A 20,975-nucleotide genomic window follows, 5' to 3' on the forward strand; every position below is an offset into this window, starting at 1 on the left:
TTGGTTTCTTTTCCTGACAGTTGCTCGTGTCATCCTTACTTTGCTCTCTCTGTTCATATTTTAGCCACAGCTGTAGGCAGCTCATCCTTTCACACAAAAAGAATAAGGTCTTAGCACAGCAGACCTGTTTGTGCAACTCTCCAGTGCCTCAGAAAGCAGTTTTGTAAGAAAATCAAGGTAAAAAATTAAAAGGCTTCATATTCTTGTTTGGTTTTTTCCTTCCTTTTTTTGTGTTTCAGTGAGGGTCCCATATTTCATTGACTTGAAGAGACCACAGGATCAAGGTTTAAACCACACCTGTAATTATTACCTGCAGCCGGAGGAGGATGTAACGATCGGAGTCTGGTAAGGAAGCCTGTTCCATGCAGCCTGTGCCACGCATCCTTGTTCTTTTTGTTCTCAGTGTTGCCTATCCAGTCTTTTTGCTGTGCATGTGACCATGGTTGCCTGCTCGGATTTGTGGATGCTTGTGTTTTCCTGTGCCAAGTGACTGAGTTCATGCTGAAAACTATGCAAATCTCTGGAGCTTATCTGAACTCAGATCACTAAGGCATGAAAGACAGCTGGACAACCCGAGCTTTCAGAGAAACTTAACGATTTGGAATAGTAAGGGTTACGGGTTTGCTTTGCTACAAAGATCAGGCTTCCATATCAGATGAGTCCCGAGGAGTTGGAAATTTTGTCATTCAACTGCTGTTCATATTTTGTTTTGCAAAATAAATGTGGGGGAAGATAGGAAAACAGGATCAAAGTGTTCAGAGTAGGAGGAGGAATATTCTGTGTGTGAAACATATGTAAGGTTGGGAGAGTGGGTGAGAACGGAACACACAGTTTACTCTCTTAACAAAACAAATGACAGTGTTAGAGCTCGCTTGTCACTCCTCCTTCATGAATAAGATTTTCTGGGCCCAGGCAAGGGCAATTCACTATAGCTCCTTGTTACCCAGGGTCACCTCAGATGACTGGTTCCCCGACTGAAAAGGCCTGCTTTCAGTACTTGCTGTGTTATTTGCCAGATCAAACCAGCTTCTGCATCTCTTTCATGTTTCTACTGGTGCAGTAGAGATTTTCTTTTTACTGGAGGGTATATAACCTTTTGTGTGGGACCTGGATATCCTGCTACATAAAGACTGTTTCTTTCCTTTAAGTGCATTTTGGTGAAACACAGCTTTAGAAGCTGGAAGTTCAGTCTTTCCAGGGCAGGCTGTTAAATGATGATTTGTATTTTCATTTGGACAACTAAAATTCTACCTGCTAAGCTGTTGAATAAGCTCAGATTGCGTCTTGGGATTTTTGTTTGGTTTGTTTTTATAACAAGTGTACTCTGTATCTTTATTGAAGAGAACTTTTAGCTTGTAGTGGCAATTCAGTCTGTGTTGTTTCTTTTTATATCATGAGAGAGGTTTTCATGAAAGCCTTGGAGCCTTGCTTTAAGGGCAGTGAAAGGTCTTGTGTCGGTATACTTCTGAAACAGAATCCTCAACCTGCTTTGTTCATAAGCTTGCAACAATCTTCACGCAGGAGCAGTTGGAGAAGTTGAGTCCTACAGTTACTTGGGCTTTTTTCCTCCTCAGGAACTCAGTGTCTGTTGGCTGCATGCACACAAGCAGACTCTGTACGTAGTTTCCCCATGTTAGTTTATCCTGTAAGTTTTACATCTGGGAGGGAGGTGTGGGAGATGGACTTTGTTTTGATTCCAGGGAGAAAGGCGCATGAGTACTGAAGTTACTTCTGACAGCTGTAAGCTACCTTCCTTCTCAACAGTTTGAGAAGGGCCCATGGTTGTGAGCACATGCTCGCTTTCTGTGCTTGACTTCTGCCTTCTCTTTAGTCTGTCATTCCTTTTCCCTTTCCACCAGTGTTAAATTCTTTCTAACAGGCTGCCCAGCTCTATTATCTACAGAAGAATAGCTGTGAGGTTTTGATATCCCTGCATCTATAGTTTTTCCAGCGACAATGTTACACCTTCAAGAACCTGCTGTCTCATAATACAACAATCTTCTCTTCAGATGCTAAGCCCCTCTTCTTCAGATGGACTATGGAGTCAGATATGCCTTTTATTCACCAAATGTTCTTTCCAAAACCAGCTGACTTTGATTATTTTGAATACCTGTTGACCTAGCTGTGCATCTTGTTTATAGTGTATAAGTTTGTTAAATGAAGTAATTAAGTGCCATAGAAGCTGAATATTTTTTTCTCCAGAACAGCTGGATGTTCAGTAATTGCTCTTTGGGTTTGCCTGTGAAGTTTGATGCCTTGCACAGTCCTGAGTTTTGAAGGCAATGGAGGTGAAAATAACACTAGTCACTTCCTTGTAATTTTGTCCATTCGTTGGCTAATTGTGGCAGCTTTATGAAGATTGTATGCAAGCTGTATAATCCTGAGTTGATGAGAGAAACTCAAAACTTGAGGTTGCAAGCACTGAGTAGCAACAGGACAAGGTAATGTTCCCTTCTGTATACAGGCACACGGTCCCTGCAGCCTTATGGAAGAATGCTCGAGGGAAGGACCAGCTGTGGTTTGAAGACGCTTTGGGTTCCAGCCATCCTGTAATCCTGTACTTACATGGCAATGCGGGAACAAGGTGAGGCACAGAACAGTGACAGCTTTGTTCCATGCTGTGTTTTCCAGCTTGCCACAGCTTCAGCACATTGATAATAAAGATGGGGACAGACTTTATAGTAAGGGCTGTAGCAATAGGACAAGGGGTAGTGGTTTTAAACTGAAAGACAGTAGATTTAGAGTGGTTATTAGGAAGACATTTTTCATGATGAGGGTGGTGAAACGCTGGAACAGGTCACCTAGAGAGGTGGTAGATGTCCCATCCATAGAAAAGTTCATGGTCAGATTGGATGGGGCTTTGAGCAACCCGATCTAGTTGGGGGTAAACTATAGATAACCTTTAAAGGTCCCTTCCAAACCAAACTATTCTATGAATAAACCAAAAATAAAGTCTAAAAGCAGTTTCCTTTTAAAATGAAAGCATGCATTAAGAAGTTATGCTTCTCCTTTTATTGAATGTGGGAATAGATCTATTGCTGTTATCAGAGATACCTGATATTGTAGCTTGTCTGTATCATCTGCTAGAAGCCATGAGTCTCTGACACTTACTGAATCAGGTAGGGAGAAGTTCTTCTCTTTTGTATAGTGGTGTCTGAATCAAGACATGGTATTAGTGTTTCTATATATGTGACTGACTGACATTAAACTTTACAGTTCTTTTTGTGAGCTTATTTTAGTAGTTAACACATTCTGAGGAAGGAAAATCAGAAGGAAAGAGGAAGGTAATGTGCTGATCTTGTTCCAGTGTTATATACGTACAGGACATTCATCTGGAACAGGAGCATATCTAAAATTTGTAATTTTATAGTTGACCATGTGTATCATATAAAGAAGTAGTAGATTTGTTCTATGCTTTGTTGCTGGATGCTGAAAACCCATAGTGCAGTGTGAAGCTTCTCAGAATCATGTTCTTACTGCCATGTCTCTGCACAGTACAGTGCTTTAGTTCATTTATTTACTAATACACATCTTACAGAGAGTATCAGCCCCTTCCAGCGTTCTGAGTGCTGGTGCATGTTCCTTTGGAGCTGATGTCTGCTTGTCGACCCTCTGCAAGAGCAGAAACGTTGCAGAAATACAAGTTCTGTGACGTAAAGCCAAGAAACTGTTTTAACTGTGCTGGTAGTGAACTTCTCTAGCTTTTACATTGCAGGAACATTGCCCCACTTCACCTAAATTCTTGTCTTAGCAGTGTTGGCTTGGGGTTTTTTTGGTATGAGGGCGTGGTGTGCAGGAAGCTTGCTGTGAGCCAGGAAATGCATGAGCAGCTGGGTCTCTGGGAACTGACCTTGTCGTCTTGTGCTGATCTATTACAACGTTTAATCAAATCATAGAATCGTAGAATGGTCTGGGTTGGAAGGGACCCCAAGAATCATAGAGTTCCAACCCCCTGCCACAGGATGGATGTAGCAAATGATACTAATGGAAGCTGTTCTGCAGCTTAATGGTGGTTATTTGGAACTGGTATCTGTTATGTGCATATTTACTGCATTTCCTTCTTGGTTCCCCCCAAGTGCCACAGAGATAAAGTACTGAGCAGGGGATCAATTACATATTTCACATTTTGCTTCTTGTATTGGAGAAGCTGGAGGTGTATTGGCTGCCATTGCAGCTTTAGCATATATATTGCTGTGTGTTTCTACACTGCGTATTCAGCCTCTTGTCAAAGGGCTGCATTATTGATGCAGGCTGCATTAACTCTCAGTAAAAGGCACTGCCTTGGCTTTGTGCTGTGCCTGAGTGGTCTGGGGCGGTGGCAAAAGTGGTTTGTTTATATGATACCCTTTGGAAAAAAAAAAATCCCTCTGTTGCACTTGAGGAATACATGAAAAAGCGCTGATGTGGGCACATCTAGGGTGACTTTTTAAGCAAGTGTATCTCTTTCAGACTTGTGTAATTCAAAATTACTTAGGAGCAACCCCTTGCATTTTGCCCTGAGTGGTTTTGGCTGCATTAAGTACTTTGTAGTAGAGCTGGAGCTGACAGCTCTTGGCTGTTAAGTACATGTGCTTTTAAGATAGGTTTGGCAAGTGGCATTTTGGTTTAGTGGCTGCGCTGAGCAAACCAGTCATAGTGGGAGTGTTTTAGGGGTTTCGTGTGAGTGCAGGAGTAAATCTCTTGCATCAATACAAGACTGAAGTTTGAGTGTGGATTAGCCATGTCATGTTGTGGATATATTGTAAAGCATGTAATGGCTCATCCACTTTCTTTACCGTTTTATCATCCAGATTTCAATTTATGAACACCCCCCCCACCCATACACGTTAAAGCAGAGTCTTGCCCTGGACTGATTTACAGTATTCAGCTCTGGTTTTCTCAGCTCAGCCTTTTTGCACGTGTCCTTTCTGTCCCTGTGCTTGGAGCTGGGTGAGAAAATCCAAGGGCCAGCGGCATAATGTCCCGAGTTGTGCCGAGAGCATCATGCTTCGGAGAGCAGGGGTTGCTGGCTGTGTCAGCACTGCTGGCAGGAGCACATGGTCTACAAAGCCATCAGGGGCAGGTGGGTTCAGATGTGGTGCAGACGTTGGAAAAGGCAGGTAGGAGGGTGGGTTGACAAGGTTTTTTTAGCTGCTGTGAGAAGAGATTTATAGGGAGAAGCTGGCTTCAAAACTATGATGTCCTGCGCAGCTCAGCAAAGTCTTGCTGTCTCCTTGAAGCCTGTGACAAAACAGTTGCAGCGTTTCTTATGTTTGTGTTAAACTGGAAGCCTGAAGCAATTGTGAAAGTCGGTTCCTGGAAGCTTAAATGATGACATGTGCTTTGTTTTTGTGTGTTTGTTTTTGTCTGTTGTTCTTGTCTTTGTGAATCACTTTTGCCAGAGGAGGGGATCACCGCGTGGAGCTTTACAAGGTAAGTGGGCTGCACGTGATGTCCAGGCAGTTGTGTTGACTCATCAGATGTGCAGAGACTTGAAGACACTGCTCTTTACAGCCCACTGCCACGAGGCACAGGATAGGCTCCCCTACATATGAAGCGATCTGCAAGCTGTGGACACTGACACTTCCCCATGTTAAAAGATATTTGAAAGGGCCTTTTAACTTGCTGCTGTAAACCATCAGCTCAAACTGAGTTATCCAGTGTCTTTGCCAGGAATACTTTCACAACACAGTTTATAGGAAACAATAGAAGTTTTGTTTAATCATAGCCATTGATTGATTATATGAGTATACTAATTTAAGGTCCATTCAAGAGCATTTTTCATGTGTTGCTCACCATCATAGAATAGAATATTTTTATTCAGAAGGGACCTACAATGATCACCTCTTCCAACTGCCTGACCACTTCAGGGCTGACCAAAAGTTAAAGCGTGTTAAGGGCACTGTCCAAATGCCTCTTAAACACTGACAAGCTTAGAGCTTGAACCACCTCTCTAGGAAACCTGTTTCTGTGTTTGACCACCCTCTTGGTAAAGAAACACTTCCTGATGTCCAGTATAAACCTCCCTTGGTGCAGCTTTGAACCATTCCTATGCATCCTATCACTGGATCCTGCTGAGAAGAACTCAGCACTTTCCTCTCCACTTCCTCGCCTCAGGAAGCTGTAGAGAGCAATCATGTTGTCCCTCAGCTTCCTTTTCTCCACACTATGCAAACCCCAAGTCTCTAACAGCTTCTCATAGGACATTCCTTCCAACTCTTTCACCAGTTTTGTCTTGCTCTGGATGCATTTGAGGACCTTCACATTCTTTAAATTGTGGGGCCCAGAACTGCACACAGCACTCGAGGTGAGACCTCACTGACACAAAATACAGTGGGATGATCACCTCTTTCAGGCAGCTGGTTATGCTGTGGTTGATGCTCCCCTGGGATGGGGTTTGCCCTCATGGCTGCCAGGACATGCTGCTGACTCACACTGAGCCTGCTGCAAACCAGCAGCCCTAGATCCCTTTCTGCAGGGCTGCCCTCCAGCCACTCCTTTCACAAATTATCCTTGTATCCAGCATTGCTCTGTCCCAGGTGCAGAATCCAGCACTTGGACTTGTTAGATTCCATCCCATTACTCATTGCCCAGTGCTCAAATCTAGCTAGATCCCTCCACAATGCCTCTTGTCCCTTGAGAGAGTCAATAGCACCTCTCAGTTTGGTGTCATCAGCAAACTGGCTAATGGTGCGTTCAAGTCAAGCATGTAGATCATTGATAAATACTCTGACCAGAACTAGCCCTAGACCATGGCTTACTTGCTGCCATCCTTTGGAATCCCCTTCCCCAGTCAATTATTGTTTAAAGCTCTCTCAGCTTCTCCAGCTTACCCCTGAAGATGTTTTCCCCATCAGGCCTGGTCAGTCCCAACAGGCCCCAGCACACCTTGTTTCTTGAAGGCTCCTTTATGGTTTAGAAGCCCAAAGTTTTGGCAGGGGCACCAGTCCTGGAGCCAGATATTAATATCCCGGGATCATCTGTTTTTTCCAAAGTCTCTCCCCATTACTGGGAGAATTGAGGAAAACCCTACCTGTGCTCCACATTTTTTGACATTCTGAAACTTCTTTTGATTGACCTCAGACTTTTGGTCGAAACATCATTAGTGAAAGAGTCTACAGACTGTACTCTGAAGATTGTACTGAGCTCTTGGGGTGACATCCTCATTTGGGCCCCAGGGAGGGAGCAAACTTCCCTGAAGAGAGGGTCTGGTCTACAAATGGGTGCTTCTGTCCTGCATAAGAGGGAATCACCAATTGATGTTAGGGTTTCTTCTCAGCACTGGTCTTAATGCAGGTTTTGTTGTGAAGATGCCGTACATGATGCCATAGATCACCGAGTGCCCAGAAAATATATGTGGATTGAAGCCAGCTCAGATTTCTTCAACTCCTCAAACTTTTGAATGTGATGTTTGGTCTTTTAAAATGCCAAAATGTTGGGCCAAACCAGTATAAGCCTACCAGTTGGTGCGTTAGTTGGCTGGGGTGACAAAGCTAGTACTTCCCTGCTGAGATAAATTTCCTAGGCATAGCAACATGGTGTGTGACCTGAGGATGTGCAGCTTTGTCTGCTTTGGGTCTTTTGTCTAATGACAACTTTAGCAATATCTGTGACAGAAAGACACTCGAGTGCAGGGTTTTAAAAATAAAAAATAATTTATTTTTGAACCACATGCATTTGGCATGTCACCACTTCAGGGTTCATGGGTACAGCAGGGAAATTTAGAAGTAGGACTACACTTATCACAACCACAAGCGAGTCACAGAATGCACTACTGCCAACACAACAGTCACAGAATGCAGTATTGCTGCCTGCAGCAGTCATGTCACTCACTGATACCACCCACAGGCAACTCACAAGATTCAATGTAATAACCACAGCAGATTCATGGAACACACTGTCACAAGTGCACTAACACGTGTTAGTTAATTACCCGAGACTAGAAACTTAAAGCATAGCAAATGTGCCCTTGCCCATCTCTCCGGTAAGGGTTCTCAGCACGTTACCTTAGCCAGCAACCTGGCCAAGGGGGAAGAGTCCCCCCGCAGAGCTGGAAAAGGGGCTCCCCCATATTAAACTGAATCCAAGGGGGTTTTATTTAATTTTTTTGTCTGATCTACATGTCAATGGGCAGGACTGTGTCCTAGTGGACAATGCCATCTTCCATGTTTGTCATTAGCAGTGATTCCCCCTATCTGTTGCATATTTTTGCAATGTAGACCCTCTGGCTGGCCTTCATCTTACTGCTAGACAGCTGAATAGTGGCTTGATTTGGACTCGGGGCATATTGTTTGTTGAAGGAATTCCACAGCTCAACCCAGGTTTCAGTTTGCCATTTAGTCTTGTTTTGCAGGCCAACTCATGCCTGAGCTATCTACACAGCTCCCAGTGGGCTGCCTCTGCTGAGATGGGGCCTCAAGGCAACTCAAGGCTGAGTCGCTTGACAACTCCCCAAGAGTGGCCTGATGGCCTTGCCATTTCTGAAACCAGTTTGTGGAACTCTGAGCCAGATCATCCTTACAATATCTCTCTTGGCTGAAATTCTCTCACAGTTTCTTGGTCCTGTATCACGTGTTTCTAAACGAGCTGCAGTTATTCAGAGGAGTGCGAGTCTGTTTTCTTCCTGTGGATTTAGCTGTCATTCCCTTTGCTTTATAATTTCTATTTGAGGGTTTGCACTCATACAGCTTTATTGCAACGCAGCTCCTTATGCACCATCCTCTGCTGCAAAATCTTTTAAACTCAGATAGCTTCAAAAATGCTATTTGGCAGCCCCAAGGAGGCAGGTGACATTTCTTTTCCTGTAAGAAAAAACAGTGAGCTAAGTTGCAGGAAGTTGGTTGAGCAGACTGTTGTCTGTAATGATCTATTTGGTCATTTTTCTGGGAAGCATCCTATGCTGCAATGGATTTGTGATGGTGAGGACAGGCAGAGTTCGTTTTGGATTCTGTCTGAGCAAGAGTAGTGGTGCTTCAGGACACTCCATGACTTGTTGTGTTTCCATGTGTGTATACTTATGGAGAACACAGTTTCCCAAAACCCAGGGTTTCTGTTCCTGGGTCTGGTGGTCTTTTGCTTCTGAGAACATAGGCAAGTTGCTTACTTTGTCTTTTTCAGTCAGTCACATGTGAACACAAGCATATGGGCTTACCAGAGCCACACCAGAAACTCAACATTTGTGCTTATTCCAGCAGAATGAAACAGGCTGGGTTGCTGTCCTGTTTGCTTGTGCTGCTAGTAGGCTGGAAGCAGGAGGGGAAACCCTTTAGAACTAAAGACTCAAAAGGGAAATAGCTGTCATATCTGTCCTTTCTTTCTGAGGGACTGATGTGAGCTACTTTTCTCAGCCAGAGTGCTGAGAACTGGTGTTACTGGTGTAGAGTCTGTGAGCAGATGATGTCCAGAATCACAGAACATTAGGAGCTGGAAGTGACCTCAAAAGATCATCTTGTCCAACCTCTCTGCCAGAGCAGGATCACCTAGATTAGGTCACACAAGAACACGCTTGAGTTTTGTGTGTTTGAGGACAGTAACCAGGAGCAGGAGCCATGAGGAAGTCACAGAAGGAGCAGCAGTGGAGCAGTAACCAGATACAAACTCTACTTTCAGGTGTCCAGTTAGTCTTTACTCAAGAGTGGCTTCCAGATACCACAGATATCAGTGTATTCAGGGTCAGTGTTATCTACATTATTCAGAATTATTCATGCTTGAATAATGCAACTCAAACCCTTTCAAAATGGGCAAGAATCCTGTTGTCAGCTACCTTGACTGTCAGACCACCCCAAGCTCCTCCTGCAGTTCCTGTGTGTACACTGAAGCTTCAGCAGTGAAGCTTTTAGCTGTTGTTATATTGATAGGCTGGGATACCTGGGGGGGGGTTCTCCACTGCACAAGGTTACCCAACTTTATAGCAGCACACAAAACAATATGATATTGTTATAGGGACATAAGTAATTACTGTAAAACACTTAGCATTGTTACACCAAACATCCTGTTAAGGGTGAAAGGAAATGTCTGTTACCTGCAAAGCCAATTGAAATCTTACCAGCTTTGCCAATAGACTGTGGGAACTAATTTTAAGGGGAAAAACAAGAAAAAATTTCTTATTTAAAAAAAAAAAGCAGAAAGCTAAACCAGCAGAGATGGTTAGTGCAGAGCATGGGATTGGAATGTTCTGTGCTGGCTATAAAGTCACTCAGCAACCAAGTAATGATAGAATCATAGAATGTTCTAGGCTGGAAGGGACCCCAAGGATCAGAGAGTTCCAAACCCCTGCCACTGGCAGGGCCACCAACCTCCAGGCCTGGATCTACACAAGGTTCCCCAGAGCCCCATCCAACCTGGCCTTGAACACTTCCAGGGATGGGGCATCCAACACCTCTCTGGGCAGCCTGTTCCAGCACCTCACCACTCTCTCTGTAAAGAACTTCCCCCTAATATCTAACCTAAACCTTCCCTCCTTCACCTTCAATCCATTCCCCCTTCTCCTGCCATTGTCTGCCCTTTTAAAAAGTTGATTCCCCTCCTGTTTCTCCGCTCCCTTCAGGGACTGGAAGGCTGCAATGAGGTCCCCCCACAGCCTTCTCTTCTCCAGGCTGAACCAGCCCAGCTCCCTCCGCCTCTCTTCGTAGGGGAGGAGCTGCAGCCTTCAGATCATCCTCGTGGCCTCCTCTGAACCCTCTCCAACAGTTCCACATCTTTCTTGTATTGGGGGGGGCCCTTGTCTGGACACAGTACTCCAAATGGAGCATCATGAGGGCAGAGTAGAGAGGGACAACCAGCTCCCTGTCCTTGCTGGCCACCCCTCTTCCGATGGAGCCCAGGATACCACTGGCCTTCCAAGCTGCTGGAGCACACAGGTGGCTCGTGTTAAGTTTCTTATCCACCATGACACCCAGGTCCTCCTCAGCAGGGCTACTCTCAAGGAGCTCTATTCCCAGTGTGTATATATATCTGGGATTCCTCCAGCCCAAGTGCAACACCTTACATACCCACCTTTCCAGCCTGTCAGGATCCCTCTGGATGGCAGCATGGTACAAAGAAAAGCTACGTGCTGCCCTGGGACCTGCGCACGCCAGCGTGAGACAAGCTGAAAGGGCAACACCTTAACAGAAATCCATCACTCGGTCCTGGTAAGAAGCCTTGAGCCACAGGAGGCTTTGTAGTACCCTTGCTAGGCTCAGGAGCGATAGGCTGCAGTTGGTGGACTGTCAAAAAAGGGATACTGCAGCCTTGTAACCCATTGCATATAGTATTGCTGCTGCTTGTACACGACTGAGGCTTGTAAGGCTGCTTCTGACCTTGTTTGGAGCTGCCTGGAGCACGGTCTGGAGCTTGCTTAGGCAAAAAGCAATTGCCTAATAACCAGGTGGCCACTGGCTATCTCATTTTACTTATTGCTAAGATTTCTATCCTTGCATGTTGTAGCTGTAATGTTAGTACAAATAGTAACCCTCCCCACGCAGATGGTGCTCTAGAGAAAATGGCTGTGGGGTTTTTATGTACAAGTTTCAGATCCAGTTACCGGGTGTCAGGTGCAACACTGGTGACACCCAGCACAGCAGTTACAGCGTAGAGAAGTGCAGGCCTGGTAGGACAGCAGAGACCTCGGAGGTGGGGTCACAGGGACGCTGCAGGGGTGAGCATGCATGGGACGGGGCACTGGCTGACCCCGGAGAACCCCAGCCTGCACCCAGCCTGCCAGTGGTCAGATAAAGAGATGCAGACTAGGGGGCTTTGGAGGTAACGTAGAAAACGTGTCCAGTGTATATTGAATGCGCCCCATAAAGTAATTTGGGATGCCAAATGGAGTCCCAGACCAGTGAAGAGAAAGAAACATCCAGTGCTTGTCTGAAATGTATGGAAATTATCCCCGGATGGATTCTAGAGGGAAGTGGGAGAAACCATCACCATCATAGTCCTCCCAGCAAAGGAGCTGAGTTACTAACTTACCTGAACACTGCTCTTGTCTACCTTGTCCTCTTTTTCTAATCTTTTCTTCTGTACTAATGAGGTCTGAACTGGTAACGGTGATTGTTCAGGCTGTTAAGATTTCAAATAGACTAGGAAGTAATTGGTAGTTTTACATATGAGATGAATGGAGGCTGAGGGGGGACCTTATCACTGCATACAGTTGCCTGAAAGGAGGTTGTAGAGAGGTGGATGTTGGTTTCTTTGCCCAAGTGACAGGTGACAGGACGAGGGGGAATGGCCTCAAGCTGTGCCAGGGCAGGGTCAGGTTAGACATCAGGAAAAAGTTCTTCACCAAAAGGGTTATCAGGCACTGGCACAGGCTGCCCAGGGAGAGAGTTGAGTCACCAACCCTGGATGTGTTTAAAAGATGGGTAGATCAGGTGCTCAGGGATCTGGTTTAGTAGAGGACAGGTGATCACTGATCTCAAAGGTCTTTTCCAACCTAGTGATTCTGTGATTTCCTTTTGTCCATCAGAAGGTTTAGGGTATGGTGCAATACCAACCTGGCTTTTTAAAATTGTGTGTCATACACAGACCTTAAACACAACAACATTTTGATCTTATTCCAATGTTTTGTTGATGGTTTTGTACCGTGGAGCTGTTACCTTTGTACCAAGCAGCAGGAGCTCAGCATGCTGGCATTGTTTCTCTGAAGACACTTTTTCCAAGCAAGTTGATCTAATATTGGTATTGTTACTTGCTTTGTTAGGCTTTAACATAAATCTTTATGCTAGAGCATCTGAGCCTTCTGAAATGGGCTCCCATATGTCACGCTAACATTTGTGCCAGTTGGAATGATACAGATGGAGCAGTTGTGCTGTTTCACTTGAAACTTTTTGTAGGGAAACTGGTCACAGGGTATTTGCAGACCTTAAGGGCAAAGCTGTTAAAGGCAGAATCACCATCCTAGCCTGATAGGAGGTCCAGGAAACAAATGGAGTGAAACCAGTGGGCTGAGATAATTAGCATTTGAAAAGCTCCGTGCCTGCTACACCGAAAATTGTCACTTCACCATGGTCAGGCTGATGTTATAAATTAGATCCCTGCACCTTGGCCTGAGGCAAGAGCATGGCTGCTGTGCAAGTCTGTGATGGGTTTCTGCATGTTTCTCTCCCCTCCAGGTTCTCAGCTCCCTTGGGTACCACGTGGTCACGTTTGATTATCGAGGTACGTGGGCTTCTTTTATTATGAGATCCTTTTAGGTGTCTCTGTAGAAGTGACAAAGAAGTTGCTTGGGTTTTGGATCTCAGGGGAGCTGTTGTTTTAGAAACACTTGCTGCCAGCTAATTAGATGTGGTTATTGCTGCTTTTATTTTCTCCTCATGGGAAGAACTGCCAGATTTTTTTTTTTTCCAATGCCTTTACACTGCTTTCTGATGTCCAGCTTGGTGGACTCTGGTCCCTAACTGTCCTCATGCCCAGGACTCATTGCTTTGGGAGCTAAGGAGTGGAGGGTGACCCAGGCATGTATGCTGTCACAGCATCCAGTTAGGGCACCCTCCAGGGGCACATCTGGAAACTAGTAAGCTAGTTATGATCTAATTGACTTACACATAAGGGTATTAATTTAGGCTTATTTTTAAAACCTGATAGTTGAGAAAAGACAAGAGAGCAAATGATTAGCCAACAATTAGTAACGTTCTTGGCAGAAACTGTCACCATTTTGCAACTCTGCCACCAGCAGTCAAGCATCTGCTGCTCTTTCCCCCCGCCCCCCCCTTCTTAGTATTTAAGCTACAGCTGCAGTGTAATGCCACTGGAGACAGAGGAAAAAGATTAATCCATTGCATTTTTATCAAGGAGGCATCTGGGAGAGGTTTATTTGTGGGAGCTTGCCCTAGTTTTCAGTCTTGCTGGCACCTGCTTCTCTGGCTGCTTACTAGGTATCAGAAGGGATGTGGGGTGCTTGCTGCTCAGTGTAAGATGTGTAGACACGTTCCAGTGGTGATGGAGCCAAAACAATCATGAGGGTGGAAAATTGCTCGAGGGCATTGATCGAACAGCACAGACAAACTGACCTTGCAACAGCTTTGTGACACGTGCTTGTGTTTTGACCCTTTGAGCATCTGATCTTACGCTGTTAGAAACTCCCCTTGCAAGTTATGTGCATGCAACATTGGCTAAGATTTGGGAGCCGGGCTACTGTAGATGGGCAGGTGCAAGAACACAGTGTAGCAGCTTTTAAGATCTAGCTCATGTTTTTGTTGTTGACTAAATGCATAAAAAAATCCTAAACAGCCAGTAGTTGCCTTGTTTAAATACCTGCAGATCAACTGGGGCTTATCAGCTCCAAATTGTAGAGGTGCACAGCGGACTAAACAGAAACTTGTCTGTGTCCCAGGTCCCTTTGCAGTCACAGATGGGCTGCGTGGGAACGGCTGGCTGGCTTTGCTGGCGAGTTCATGTGATTCTCAGAAGGACTGTTTGTGTTTCAGGCTGGGGTGATTCGATAGGCAGCCCGTCAGAAAGGGGGATGACCTACGACGCCCTTCATGTCTTCGACTGGATAAAAGCAAGAAGTGGAGACAACCCTGTCTATATATGGGGACACTCCTTGGGCACAGGGTAAGCGTCCCGCTGGGATGCAGCAGCTCCTGGAAAACATGAAACACTGACCTTGGGTGAAAGTGCTGTTTGCTGCAGTGCCCAGACTAGCTTGGCGTCTCTGGCATAATTGCAGCAAAGTAGCTTCCCCTTGCCACTCTACAGAGTGAGAAGGGCTACAGTGAGTGACTGTGCAGGAACTGATCTGGAACCTTCGTTGCCTGGGGGGGTTATATTGGGGGAAAAAAAACCCACTTAGAATAACAGAACCAGAACGCAGCTTGACTGAGGGGAGAGAAAACGAGGCAGCACTGATCTCTTCCTGTGGTGAGCCTACATCTGTGTGTCCTTCAGAGCAGAGCATCAGGCTTCTCTCATGCTCTTATCAGTCCAGGCATGTGTGACTTGGCCTGACATAACATTTTCCTCCTGTCCTGGCAGACGTGTTGTGTGTAATCAATACTCATGCAGATGCCTGCATGACCTATGCTGCTGGCCATTTGTCATATCTATGTGGTCACGCCTGGCATGGGGAAGTTCAAGGTGTTGAGAGCCTTTGCCTGCACATTTTTCACTTTCCTTTCCTGCTTTTCCCCTTTCATTGCTGCTTGGAAGTGGGTTGTGTTCAGCAGGCAGCACGTGCTCTTTTACCCCCTTTGATTTGCAGAGAGAAAACACAAGAGTTACTTTTGAGTTGAGCTTTGTGCAAGTGGAACTGTTTGAGGCCACAACAGCTTGCTGCCCAACGGATGTGTTGCTGGGACAGGGAGGTATTTCAGGACACTGCCTCTTCATGGCTGTGATCCTAAACATCCTGCTTTGTTTGAGAGAAGGCAAAAGCTTTTCTTCTGGCTTTTCTGACAAATTTTTGCCATGTTTAGGATCCCTTTCTGCATGCTTGTGACATTTCCCAGTGCACTGCAGTCCCAGTGGCTGGGGACTCTGGTCCCCAGCTGAGGTGCCTGGTGACCATAGCCAGCCTGGAGTTTGATGATTTTGAAATATGCTGTGCTTGGAGGATTTGGCAATGTTGGAAATATCCCTGTTCCATTAGGGACATGCATGGAGGAGACCTTCCCAGCTATGGAAACTCCTTGCAGTATCACCCTGGGATGCTGTGCTACAGCTGCCCAGAACTCAGCATGGCTCTGCCCAAACCCCTACGTTCCCCTCTTTGCTGCTCACACCTGTGTGTCACACAGCTGCAGATATGCTGGGAGCCAGGGAACCACCTTAAAGGATGTCCTTCCAAGTGGCTACATGCTGTGCTGCTTCCTAGGACTTGGCCATTTGCCTAAATGAGGTGCTCAATGCCATCTGAGACAGCTGGGTACAGGAGACCTGTCGGAACTGAGGTCATCACAGGCTGGCTGCCCAGACCTCAGACAGTGTGTGAGGGGTCAGTGTTACAGCAGTTGAGTTGTTCCTCTGCCACCTACTGCTGCTAGAGCCTGATGCTTTGCACAGGGCCTGCACTGAATTAAATGCTTGTTCCTTCTTTCCAGGGTTGCAACAAATCTAGTGAGGCGCCTGTGTGAGAGAGGTAAGTCTGGTGGGTGGATGCTCTTCCCACAGCCCGGGTTCTGCTGGCATTCCATACTTCCCCATATGTGCCAAGGCTGTCCTTGGCACACCCTGGCGACAGCTGCTCTCCCAAGGCAGGCGCTGACCTCGCTGGCTGTCTGCACCCCTGCGTTTCAGCACGCTGCTTTTGGCTTTTCAGAAACACCCCCGGATGCTTTGATACTGGAATCTCCGTTCACCAACATACGGGAAGAGGCGCGAAGTCACCCCTTTTCTGTGGCAAGTACACGGCGGCTGTCACACTGGTGGCATGTAATGGTGTGCTTCAGAAGTGATGTAGCTGGGCTAACCGTATGACTTGTGGGGTAGCAGTGATACTTACAAGCGTCAGGGGTAGAGAGCAGCATGTAAGGCAGCTCCTGGGAGCAGTGGTACAATAGGCAGTACCAGAGCCATAAGGAAAGCAGGAACTGGGATCAGAAAGGGCAGTACACGTAGGGAGGGAGAGGAGGACAGACTCTGCTCTCAGTAGTGGACAGCCCGTCCTTCTTGTGTTGTAGCTCCTCTGTTGCAGGAGGCTCTTTGGTGGGCTGTGAGAAGAGCGGTGGCAAAGCAGGGCCTTTCACAGTCACTGTCCTGTCCATGTGACCCCTTTGCGCTCGCATGGTTTCCTAGGTGAGGTCACTCTGATGCGCCTGTCTCTCTCATCCTGCGTGGCTGTGAGTTGGCTCTCAACTGAGCAGACATCCAGACTGAGTGCTGGATGTGGCCAGGCTGGTGTGGTGCCCTGATATCGAGGGTATCTTCCAGGAAGAACGCTGCCAGCAGCAGCACATTACCGACAGACCTTGTGACCATACAGGCACCTGGAGACCCTGCTGCTGAGCAGGCTGATAAGATGGGCCTGAAACAGGAGAGGAAAACTAATGCTGGTGGGAACGTGGACCATCACACTGCAGAGAGCGCAGCCAGCAGCCAAGGGATGTTACTGGGGTGGCAGAGACCTGCCCTGTTACTGGTGCTTATGCCACTGCTAACACAGACTTCTCCTCTCAGATATACAGGTACTTCCCTGGCTTTGACTGGTTCTTCCTCGACCCCATCACGACGAGTGGAATTAAATTTGCAAACGATGAGAAGTGAGTTCCCCCCTTGCTGGGATTGTAGCTGTGCTTCAGCAAGCTGTGGCAAGCATCGAGGAGGACAAGACTGCATCCCCCTTGTGCTCCCCTTGTCCCCCCATCCCTTTCCTGAAGCGTGGTACTTGCTGCAGGGATTTCAGTTACTCTGCAGCCCTCAGCACTGCGCAGCTTTGTGCTGTGGGCTCGCTCTTTTTAAATTGTTCTTAATAAGGACAGATGCAAGAGAGAGCACAGAGACTTCTTGGGGATATGTTAACTTGGCCTGAGTGCATGTTACACAGTATGCAGTAGCACTGGGCCCTTGAAGGTTTGGGAAGATCCCTCTGCTGTGCAATTGCATGCGCCACCCGGCATGTAACGATGCCTGTCTCCTCTGAGCCTGTCATTCCAGAGCCTGAGCGCTGGTGAGTTTGGTTTCCAGTACTGAAACCAAACCAGACCATGGGGGGTGATGCTTTGCAGTGGCCTGGGCCACTTTTCTCTGCTCCAAGGAGCAAATGGCTTTTACACCCATGCCTTTTATTAGTAGATTTTCTGTACACCAGATGTCTGGGTAATAGTGTCTTCAAGCTCTGAACTACAGTTAATGACCCACAAGACACATATGTCATTGCAGTTTCCTTGAAAATCCAAGTGTGCTGGTGTTAGAGAGTGATGGGATTGCTCTGAACCTTTGTGCTATCGTTGTCTCTCTTACAGTGTGAAATACATTTCCTGCTCCCTGCTCATCCTTCATGCTGAGGATGACCCAGTGGTACCATTTCATCTGGGAAAGAAGGTAGGTGTAGTTTGCTGCACAAACTGATCTGGTGTGAGGAACTGGTGTGGATAGAACAACATCCCAGACAGGGGTGATCTGGCAGCCATAGGAGAGTGTGTGGGCAAATGCATGGCCCATAGGGGCTACGAGTTCTGTGGGGTTGGGGTGGCAAATCAGCAGTGACAGGGAGCTAGAGCTAGCAAAGCTGGTCAAGCCAGGGCCCCTGTAACCCAGCTGGTGGGAGCGCTGGTTTGGCAGGGGTAGCTAGTTTGGAGTGACACGTGTCCCCTGCTTGCTTCCCCTTGGCTTCAGCTTTACAACATCGCTGCCACGTCGCGGAGTTTCCGAGACTACAAGGTGCAGTTTGTCCCCTTCCACACAGACCTCGGGTACCGGCACAAGTACATCTACAGGAGTCCAGAGCTACCTCGAATACTGCGGTAACAGCCCAGCTCTCACCGGGGTCTCCTCTGCTTTGGGGAGGGGCTGGGGCTTTGGGGAGCACTGTGAAACGTGTCCAGGAGCAAGAGCTGCGTAACAGATGCCTGTATTGGGGGGGCAGCTCTTCTGAAAACCCCTGTGGTCTCCAGAGTGGGTGAGATACTGGGGCTGGCTTAGCACAAAGTCAGAGCTCTTCCCAAAAACCTGCCTTGCAGGGAGGTGGTGTTGAGCCACGGAAAGCTGGGAGCGCTTCTCTCTCTAGCTCATCTCTGCTGTGAGCTGGGTACTCTGGAGCAGGTACTTCTGCTTGTCTCTTCTAGTGGGAGCCACTGGTGGGTGAGAGCACTGTTCCCTGTAGCCCTAGTATTTCCCAGGGGAATGGGAAGACCTGCAGCCCACACCATTGTGCAAGGAGAGCAGAGGGTCACTGCTGTGTTGTTTCCTTTCCTAGGGAATTCCTGGGAAAATCTGAACATGAGCATCATCACTGAAGACTGGCTGCTTGGCAGTGCAGAGATTTTCCTTTCTTTCCTCCTTTTCTTTTTCCTCCCCTGTCCCTGTGGGTCAGTCTACCATTCTTCCATCCCTGGCACTAGAGGAGGTCAGGGATTCCCAATGCGGTCCTGATGTGTACCCTTGGCAACTCCAGCTCCCGACATCGGTGTCTGTGACGGTAGAAGAACGAACTCGTTGGCTTCTCTTTCTTTTTTTTTGCCATGGATGGAGGGGTGAGAACAGCCCAGGAGCCAGTACTGAACCATGAAAAATGTAAGCACAACAAAGCCTGGCCAACCCAGCGTGGTACCGCTGAGGACAGACATTCCTAGGACACGTGTGTCATGACCAAGGGTGTTTCTGTCACTTTTAAACACTGCTGCTGTTTTTTTGGATCGTGTAGAGACTCATTTGTAGACGAATGGCTCTTGCCGTGTCTCCATACCACAGTGTCTTCCTTGAGTTTGAGGTGTTCCCTTCCCAGGAAATACATGTTTTGCCTTTCCTCCTCACTAAGTGGCTGTCTGAACAAACACATGGAAGATCTAGGTGGTGAGAGGTTTTTATTCAGCCCTTCAGTCATCATGTGTTGCAAGTGTTTGGCTAACTGCACACATTCAGAAATAAAACTAAAGGATTGATTTTTTTTTTTTTTGTTCTTCCTTTTCAAACACCTGTTGCTTAGGAAAGGCTGGTGCCCTCTCCCCTGCTCCCTTCTGAACAGCACTCTTGGCTCCCAGCCTCCCTGTGCTCTGTAGAGCTCCCTCCCTTTCTTCACTGCCATGACTTACGTAGAGAAGCTGCAGACTGGGGAGTTGAAGCTGGAAAGCGTGAGGTTACTGTGCTCTTTTGCTTGATCTCTCCCTTCCATGAACAAACGTGGGCCCGGGATGTGGGAATGGATGTCTTCCATCCTTCCTTCATGCACCCCAGTGTGCTTATTTTGTGTGGGAAGGGCAGGGTTTTTTTTCCTCTCAACTGCCTTTTAACTGCTTAGGTCCAGTTTTCCTGTTCCTGGTGGCTGTGCTGTGCCTGTGTACTGGAAGGCAGGCAGTGGCATGCAGTTCCTAATGCAGCAGGAACAGCCTGGGGTTGACCGTCCCCCTCTCTCCCTCCACCTCCCTTCTGTGCTCTGGGCATCCCAGGCGCTCCCAGCAGCACTTCTCAGCCTGCCTTGCAGCCACAGTCAGAGCACGTTTTTCCAGGAGGTAGGAGTGGAAATGAGCCTCTCCCATGGGAAGGGCTTCTGGAGATGTCCTTGCCCAGCTTGGGGCTAGGATGGGGGCTGCTTTCATGCCACCGATGAGCTCTATACTGAGGTGGGAGAGGGTCATACGGTGACTCCATGGTGTCTGGCTAGGACCTGGTCCTGCCCCCCATCAATCTATAGAGACACCACCAGGTGCTGTAGGATTAGTCACTAGTGCTCTGAGTGAATTGTGCTGCCTGAAGGGTCTGTTCAGGGGTGTACAGCGTAGTATACACTGCTCGGCATGCGTCCAAGTTATATCTGCAGGCTCACACTAGTTGCAAAGCTGACAGTAGCTTGTTCCTGTACTGAGATTCCTTCTGCCATAGCGTGGTTGTCCCTGAGGTTTCTGACCCATGATACTCATAAGCTAACTGTGCCACTTCAGTTATGTTTGATGCACTTGTACTTATTGCACTGACAGAAGAGAAACACTTACTTGGCTCTGGAGAGGGACGTGCACATTCCAGCTAACGCTGCTGCTGGCAGCTGGCTTGGGGCAAAGCACAGCCTGAGCCAGAGGCTGGCTGGCCCCCTTCCTTGTGTGGGATGGAGCTGAGGGTCCAGCACCTGAACTGCTGGCCTTGGTCATCCCAACACTGCTTGTTCCCCGTAGTAGGCCAGTGATACGTTTGGAAAGTGAAATGGAAATGTTTATCTAAAAGTGGTGTAGTTTTAATAAAGGCATTGACTGCTGATCACTTCAGCCTCACCCGTTTTACCTGGCAGTTTCTGGGGGGAAGGTGGGCAGGCTGGGCATGTGGCAGGGCTGCAGTAGGGCTGGGCAAGTCTCCTGGAGCCCGGTGGGTCTGTGTCTGTAGCCTGGCTGCAGCTGAGACTCTTTGCTTCCCCACTGGGGCTGGGGGAA

The 20,975-nt window shown here is 47.4% G+C and overlaps 1 protein-coding gene across 1 annotated transcript in view; it reads left to right on the forward strand.

Moving 5' to 3' along the window:
• The window catches only part of ABHD12 (abhydrolase domain containing 12, lysophospholipase), a gene marked incomplete at its 5' end in the record, with an annotated part of 44,569 nt that extends 23,606 nt beyond the window's left edge, over nucleotides 1–20,963 (forward strand). Inside the window, 11 exons of the mRNA XM_084261997.1 lie at nucleotides 240–345; nucleotides 2,465–2,584; nucleotides 5,382–5,412; nucleotides 13,074–13,119; nucleotides 14,388–14,517; nucleotides 16,002–16,039; nucleotides 16,220–16,299; nucleotides 17,077–17,159; nucleotides 17,862–17,940; nucleotides 18,235–18,362; nucleotides 18,815–20,963. Of these exons, the coding sequence (XP_084118123.1) occupies nucleotides 240–345; nucleotides 2,465–2,584; nucleotides 5,382–5,412; nucleotides 13,074–13,119; nucleotides 14,388–14,517; nucleotides 16,002–16,039; nucleotides 16,220–16,299; nucleotides 17,077–17,159; nucleotides 17,862–17,940; nucleotides 18,235–18,362; nucleotides 18,815–18,854 (881 nt within the window). The 3' untranslated portion in view covers nucleotides 18,855–20,963. The remainder of the gene's footprint in view (nucleotides 1–239; nucleotides 346–2,464; nucleotides 2,585–5,381; nucleotides 5,413–13,073; nucleotides 13,120–14,387; nucleotides 14,518–16,001; nucleotides 16,040–16,219; nucleotides 16,300–17,076; nucleotides 17,160–17,861; nucleotides 17,941–18,234; nucleotides 18,363–18,814) is intronic.
• Nucleotides 20,964–20,975: the final 12 nt, after the last annotated feature.

This window comes from Gallinula chloropus (genome assembly GCF_964237585.1).
Source record: "Gallinula chloropus genome assembly, chromosome: 3".
Lineage (NCBI taxonomy): Eukaryota > Metazoa > Chordata > Aves > Gruiformes > Rallidae > Gallinula > Gallinula chloropus.